Source organism: Urocampus carinirostris, chromosome 4, assembly GCF_059441175.1.
Source record: "Urocampus carinirostris isolate Australia breed hairy pipefish chromosome 4, RoL_Ucar_1.0, whole genome shotgun sequence".
Classification (NCBI taxonomy): domain Eukaryota; kingdom Metazoa; phylum Chordata; class Actinopteri; order Syngnathiformes; family Syngnathidae; genus Urocampus; species Urocampus carinirostris.
This window is the reverse complement of record NC_142352.1, coordinates 6,897,569-6,905,453: the sequence shown is the minus strand read 5'-3', so window position 1 is coordinate 6,905,453 and position 7,885 is coordinate 6,897,569. Positions and strand designations below refer to the sequence as shown.

Below are 7,885 nucleotides of genomic sequence, written 5' to 3'. Positions count from 1 at the left end.
TCCCCAAGCCTGCACAAAATTCAGTCATTTTATTTGTCAGATCGTCTGCGAACCTCAGTTACACTAGGCAAGCTTTTTGACTCTGACTCACGCTCGTTTTTGCTCCTGTCTGTTTCCTGGCTTTTTTTACCCGTTTTGGCTCCTGACCTCTATATTCTGTTTTCCCCGTTTTTTGACTCGCTTTTGCCCACGACCTCGTCTACTCCTGTCTCCTGGCTTTTCAACTCGTTTCTGGCTCCCGACCACGCCTTTTGTTTCCCTACCTACTCACCTGTTTTTCCGTTCCCGACGCCAACCTCGCTCGTCACGGAAGTCCCGCTTCCGCGTTCAGAACGAACGGCTCTCCGCGAACACCGAGCTCCAGATCGTGTGTACCCTCCTTTCCCTTCTTCCCAATAATACTCTGAAACGTTACGCTACTGGGTCCTGTCTCCATTCTGGTTTCTGACAAGTGCACTGCGACCAGGGTTGGGTAGGGTGACTTTAACTTGATTACTTTCAATTACTTTTGGATTACTCCAATACCAAAAAAGCTAATAAAAGACAAAAGAAAGTAAATATGAATAAAATGATGACTCACAACACGTGGTAAGCTTTCTCTCCTGGCTTTGATCTCTTTGATCTCCGGCAAAACGAACATAAAATGCAACAGAAACAAAATAATAATAATAATAATAATAATAATAATTTCCTTGTATTGTCATTCTGTGTAACAATGTACACAGAACGAAATGTCGATTGCACCTGACCCGTTGTAGCGAGCCGATGCAGCCGCAGCCAACAGAGGGCGCCGCCGACCACTTTTTAAGTCTTAGGAATGACTCGGCCGGGGCGCGAACCACCGACCTCCTGCCAACATCATTTTTGCCGTTCCATGTATTCCGTTACTCCCCAAGCCTGCTTTTAACCTCTTTTGCTCTAACTTCTTTTTTTCCTTTTCTCTTTTCTCTTCCTCTCTTCATACCCTTCGCGCTTTCTTTTCTCTTTTCTCTCCTTCTGTCTTTCTTTTTCTCTTTGGATTTCTTTCTTCCTCTCCCTTTCTTTTCCCCCTCTCTCACGACTTTTCATCTTTTGTTTCTCACGCTCTCTCCCTGTTTCTCTTTTTCTTTTTCTCTAATCTTCTCGCCCGTCCCCCGAGAGAATGTTTGTTCTACCATGTGGCCCCCGAGGTAAAATGAGTTTGACACCCATTCCTCTGTCTGTAAAGCTGTGACGTTGACAACCACCTGAGAGTCTGCGATGAGGGAACACTGTTAATAGCAAAAAAAGAGCAACCGGAAGAAGTATTTGGCAACTATAAGAGGAAAAGCCAGAAATCCCCGCTATTTTCGGGAGACAAATACACGTCTCAAGAAGAAAAAAATGGTACGTTTTTAACTACGTATTCTTCTTTTTAATCATTGGCGAAAAGTTAATACGAAAACATTCCAGGCAGACAAACGTTTACCTAATGAAAAAAATGTCATACTAACCTACTTACATACACGCCCTTATGGTACTTAACATATTTATTGTCAATTATATCAACAATCGGGCAATGAAGGGGGTCCCCTGGATTATATTTATTTCTACTGAGCGATCGGAATTGTTACCAAAGCGAATTCGGTCGTTAGTTTGTTCCAGACTAAAACTGTTTGGGTGTACATGGAAAATAACAGAACTTAAGCCCCAGGAAACAGACCTAGAAACCAACATTGCAGTGGTTTAGCCTCCAAACACATGATCAAGTTATAGCAGACACTAATGTTTTTCATACTATGCATTAAGGCTTATATATACTTGCAAAGCAGACATCAGATTCGATCTGCCGGCAAAGTTTTGAACGTGCTCTTTTCCCTTGTTTTTCGCGAGGCTTGCGTTCCCAAAAGGTCCTGCTATAATGAAAACCCGCAATCTTAAAAACATTTATTAAATAAGTCTCAGTAACATGGAATATATGCAACTGTAACTCAATAATCATTATAGATCTACAAATAAAAACCCAGATCGTAGAGTTTCAATCGAATAAGTCAAGTCAAGTCATGGTTCTGTTCCGCTGTATAACATTAATGATCATGATTTGCATGTTGTTACTGAACATAATAATAATAATAATAATAATTTCCTTTGTATTGTCATTCTTTGTAACAATGTACACAGAACGAAATGTCGATACACCTGACCCGTTGTAGCGAGCCGATGCAGCCGCAGCCAACAGAGGGCGCCGCCATTTTACCAATGTTATAAGTCTTAGGTATGACTCGGCCGAGGCGCGAACCAGCGACCTCCCAGTCTCAAAGCGGGCGCCTTACCATCTACTACTGAGCTGGTATATAAGGATCTGGGTGTCACTCTTACTTCAAACCTAAAGTTTATCACGCATATCACCAAAATTACCAACAAAGCCAATAACATAACATAGCATCAAACATTTACAGACACTTTTACAACAAGAACCCAGCATTCTTAGTTCGAATGTTTTGCGTTTGTTATACCCGGGTTAGAATATAATAGCATTGTGTGGAACCCTTACTTACTCAAGGACATTAACCTACTGGAAGGAGTTCAACGTCGGTATACGAAGCGGATACCTGGGATGCACAACTTGTCATATCCGGAAAGACTACAAAGACTGAACTTGGACTTTTTGGAGCTCCGCAGAATTCGATTTGATTTAATTTTTGTGTTCAAAGTACTGCATGGAATGATCGATGTGCCTTTTGATCCATTTTTTGAGTTCTGTCGTGTTGATGGTTTACGTGGTCACAGATATAAGTTACGGGTGCCTAGACCTACCAGCAACTTGCACGGAAACTTTATTTCTTTCAGGATACCAAAAATTTGGAATTTTTTGCCTGACCGGGTTATTAGTGCAAATACGGTGCAAACCTTTAAGCAAAGGTTGGCAGAAACAGATCTGTCAAATTTCCTTAGGGGGGGGGGCGTAAGGTGACCATATTTGGCCATGCTCACTCTCAGCATTAGTTTTTTTTGTGTCATGTTTTGATTAATGTATCCAACAATACTTTCAATAAACATTTATTTATTAATTATTTATAGCCCTAAATCACGAATAGTCACAGATTATTACACAGACTATTTTTCAGAATATTATTATACATTCCCCTGCTCTGGAGCTGACGAGAAGAGTAGGTTATTCATATGCTATAGAGTAGAAGTGAGTTTTAAGCTTAGATTTAAACATTTCCACCGAGGTTGCAGATCGGATCTCAGGGGGAAGAGCATTCCACAGCACCGGTGCCCGGATGGAGAACGCTCTCGAACCAGCAGAACACTTCTTTGCTCTTGGTATCACCAGAAGACCGGCACTCTCAGAACGTAGGCTTCGGACCGAGACATAGGGGGAAATCAGATCTGAAAGATAAGAGGGAGCAAGTCCATGTATGATTTTGTATAATACTAAGAGAACCTTGAAATCACATCTAAGGCTAACTGGGAGCCAATGCAGGTTAGCCAAAATTGGTGTAATGTGATCGGACTTTTTTGTCCTAGTTAAAAGCCTCGCTGCGGCATTTTGTACCAGCTGAAGAGACTTGATTCTAGACTTCGGGAGACCAGAGAGTAGTGCATTACAGTAATCGAGACGGGAGGTAACAAACGCATGAATTATAATTTCCGCATCCGACTGAGACAGTATAGAACGAATTTTAGCAATGTTACGAAAATGGAAGAAAGCGGTTCTAGTAATTTTCTTTACATGCATTTCAAATGATAGATCAGGGTCAAATATGACACCTAAATTTTTAACTGAGTCACTCTGTGTGATGTGACATTTGTCAATGTTCACAGCAGTTTTTGAGAATAAGTCGCGGCATTTAGATGGACCAATGACTAACAATTCGGTCTTTTCAGAGTTAAGACGCAAGAAATTGAGTGACATCCACTCTTTTATCTCAATGAGGCAGAATAAGTGGTCTTAACTGTCATTTTACAACTTACATGAATGTTTTTTTTGTCAAGTCAAGTCACATTTATTTATATAGCAATTTAATCACAAAAATGTCTCAAAGGACTGGACAGGATTACAATTACTCCATTACCTGATCTTAAACCAACACGCGGGCAAGGAAAAACTCGACCTCAGCGTGAGGAAAAAAGAAACCCTGAGAAGGGGCCTCACAAGTGGTAATCCCCTTTCCAGGATGACCAGGGTGGAATCGATTTAGCATTGAAATATATTTAGCATTTGTGATAAAGAACTATCTGTTCCAATCACTCTTTTAGAAAAAAATCAGAGTTGTAGAAATAACTGGAAACTCAAAGAGAGCCGTGACATGGTGTTCTTCGCAAGTATATGTAAACTTTTGAAACTGTATGCCTACATCACATATAAGCGACACCCAAAAACTGGTTTAAAATGGACACATACTAAAAGAAATTCAAAATATTATTAATGTATGTAGTAAACATTGATGATCATTTAATTACGTAGTTAATAAAAATTGATTTCGTGGGCAGTCTACATCACAATTTTACTTGAGTTTTTCGAATATAGTAATGTTTCAACTTATTAGATAATGTTTAGGGGTATCGTGAGCTTGAGGAATTTTTAAAACCTATATTTTATGTTGCTATTAATGTCTGTATATTTTCTGTACAGCCGTTTGAGACTTTGTGGTTAAGGGCTATACAAATAAACATGACTTGACTTGACAACAAAATCTCCTTTGCGTGTAACAAAGTTATGTAGAGAGCGGCTGGCTATCTGCGCGCCAACATCGGGTATCCTCGGATTGTGCCAGGTTTCCATTATGATGAAAACGCAAGGGTCACGAATGTAGCAGATTTCCACGAGTTTATAGCTCCAGGTCATCCGTTTTATGGGTAATAGATCTGGCGTTGGTGAGATACAAGCTTGGCATGGGAGCCCCAAGAGAGTTGTTACCTAGCCGAAGCAGAAAGCAGGACCTGCAGCCTCAATATTGCTTTCTCTCCAAACAACCTATCAGTCTTTCCTGGACCTGATAACAATCCACAGAGCACCCTTTTGTTTTCAGCATTTTCTTTGCGTTTTTCTGACTTTTCCCAGAGTCCGATTTAATTGATTTAAAACTAACTGTAGCCGTGATTCAAAGTTGGTTTTGGGTGGGTGGACACATTGAGTAGTGCAATGGCCCACCCGGCCTGGCTGTTGAACTTATAGTGTAAACCAGCCTATCACAGTTGTGCACACATTCACGCCACCCAATACCCCCCAGCCCCCACACAGTCTGCCCCCATAATAGCATTTGTTGTGTGTTGTCCGCTGCAGAACACGATGCATGATGAAAACCGAAACCACGTTAAGTAAACCACGATACACCTTGGACTACAGACGCTCCCCTACTTACGAACATTCAAGTTACAAACAAGGGTAGATGCAAACATTTTTTTCAGGCTGTCAAAAAATATTCGGACAGTGCTGTAAGTTAGATTTAGTATTGTGTGCAGCTTTTTCCGAGTAGAGGACATTACTGTATTGCTTCTTTCCGCCGTGTGGCACTGAGAAGTAACCCAGCATCAACCCCAAAGAAGAAATCCGTTTCCTCTTCCTAATTCGTGTGAACATACTGTACTGAATCTCCTGCGCGCTAAGAACTTTGACGTTTTTATTGTTTAATATCTCATGCCTCCATTCAATATGGTTGGTGTAAAGTTTAAAGCAGAGGCGAGCCGTTTCTTTTGAAAGGAAAATGGAATAAGAAAGCTTGATGCGGTTGAGAAAATGGTTGGACCGCTTTTTTTTTTGTCCACTTTTTACCACCAAAAGTATGTTAAACTTGACTCTTTATATTTATCTTTATAGTCTAGTCATGTTTATTTGTATAGCCCTTTATCACAAGGAGTCTCAAAGGGCTTCACAGACTGAATGTCAATGCCTAATGTGTAGCTTTGTTTTTCAGTACTATGCTTTATCATTCAGCCTGCTTTGTAACGTTGTAGAAAATATTATATAAGTCATATTTGTAATTGCACTACTGAATTTAATGTTCCTTTTTAAATTCTATGTCACTTCAAATTCTTGATGTATATGTGCACTATATGGGGCAGCTTTGAATTTCATCCAAACTTTGTGTATTGTCAATAAAGACATTCTATTCTTTTGATATTTGTCGACAACTTTGACTAATCGTTGCAGCCCTACTAATATGGCAAACATGTAGTGCATCCATCCATCCATTATCTTCGGTTTATCCAGGGTCGGGTTGCGGGGGCAGCAGCCTCAACAAGGAAGCCCAGATCTCCCTATCCCCAGCCGCTTCTTCCAGCACATGCAGTGCATTATTAACAGGGTTGGGTAGGGTTACTTTAACTTGATTACTTTCAATTACTTTTGGATTACTCCAATACCAAATATGCTAATAAAAGACAAAAGAAACTACATTTGAATAAAATGATGACTCACAACACGTGGCAAGCTTTATCTCCTGGCTTTGATCTCTTTGATATCCGGCAAAACTAACATAAAACAAAATGAAAATAAATCCTAACACCTTGCCAACATCATTTTTGCCGTTCCGTGTATTCCGTTACTCCCCAAGCCTGCACAAAATTTAGTAATTTTCTTCATATTTAGTTTCTTTTGTCTTTCATTAGCATATTTGGTATTGGAGTAATCCAAAAGTCATTGAAAGTAATCCAGTTAAAGTAACCCTGACTGTGCATATGTTCCTAATTTTCTTTGTTTTTGTGTTTAGGTTTTCAAGTAACAAGAGGATCATTGACTTCTTCATGCTTCACTTCTCAAGCAACGCTTGCATGCCCCTTCTTTTGGTCTTCAAAACCTACCATGAATCACTCCCCACCCCTGTCTGAGGGAAGCAAGGCAACACTAGGTGTTTTTTTGTGCAGCCTGGGCATGGAGCCGGACCGGGGGATTCAGTCCCACGAAAGGATAGGTCACACCCCGAGCCCTAATGGAGAAACACCCACTTCCAGTCCTCCGCTGCTGCTTTCACCTGGGCTGGGATCGCTTGGATCTTTGGGAATGATGGGTGAGGGTGCTGGCGGCGATTGGGAGAGCAGAGAAGAACTCAGGCTCAGAGAGCTAGAGGAAGCCCGGGCCAGGGCAGCTCAGATGGAGAAAACTATGCGGTGGTGGTCAGACTGCACCGCAAACTGGAGAGAGAAATGGAGTAAGGTATATTGTAACTATTGTCCTTATTTTTGTGCTATGTCAACACCGAAACTTCGTTGCATTATTAAGTTGTATTTTCTCCTACTCGTTTAAACACTGCACTTAGATTGATATTAATGTTTGTGGAATAGGAGATAAAACAGAAAAATCTACCATTGGTCAACTCCCATGGCAGCCATTTTCACAAAGTTGTCGGAAGAGACACAGTAACGTATTTTCCGCACTATAAGGCGCACCCCGAAAAAATAGTTTTTGGTCCTATTTTTGACATACATAAGACGCACCGGATTATAAGGCGCTACAATGGGAACGTGGACAAAACAGTCAGATAGTTCAGTCCAACTTATTACCCCCTTAACATTCCGAAAGCTTGCAAAGACGCAAATACGTGTCGAGAACACGTGCGGATGCGGTGTCCGTACGATGTCACTCAAATGCATCGTTCCATCATTCGGAAGGTTAAAGTCTTGGGATTCAAGAAATGCCAACCATTCCTTAGTTTCTATTTTCTTTTTCGCTCGCAACTTTACTGTGCGTATGACAATAAACACTTGGAATTGAGTTTAATTCAAAAATAGACACTCCATTCCATCCATTATCTGCACCGCTTATCACAGAAACAGCGAGTTCAGTCTGAAACAAGATATATAGCCGGAGTAGCTCACCGAAGTCGTTGTGTTCATAATAATGTGCAGCCGTGGTCCTCTTATATCCGTGAGTGTAGTAAATCCAGGAGAATAAAATATTTACAAATACAGTATAGTAAAA

The 7,885-nt window shown here is 40.7% G+C and overlaps 1 protein-coding gene across 1 annotated transcript in view; it reads left to right on the top strand.

Moving 5' to 3' along the window:
• Window positions 1–1,274: 1,274 nt before the first annotated feature.
• Window positions 1,275–7,885, top strand: part of ccdc102a (coiled-coil domain containing 102A) — a 40,168-nt gene continuing 33,557 nt past the window's right edge. The window contains exons 1-2 of the mRNA XM_088333535.1: window positions 1,275–1,365; window positions 6,678–7,120. Of these exons, the coding sequence (XP_088189661.1) occupies window positions 6,770–7,120 (351 nt within the window). The 5' untranslated portion in view covers window positions 1,275–1,365; window positions 6,678–6,769. The remainder of the gene's footprint in view (window positions 1,366–6,677; window positions 7,121–7,885) is intronic.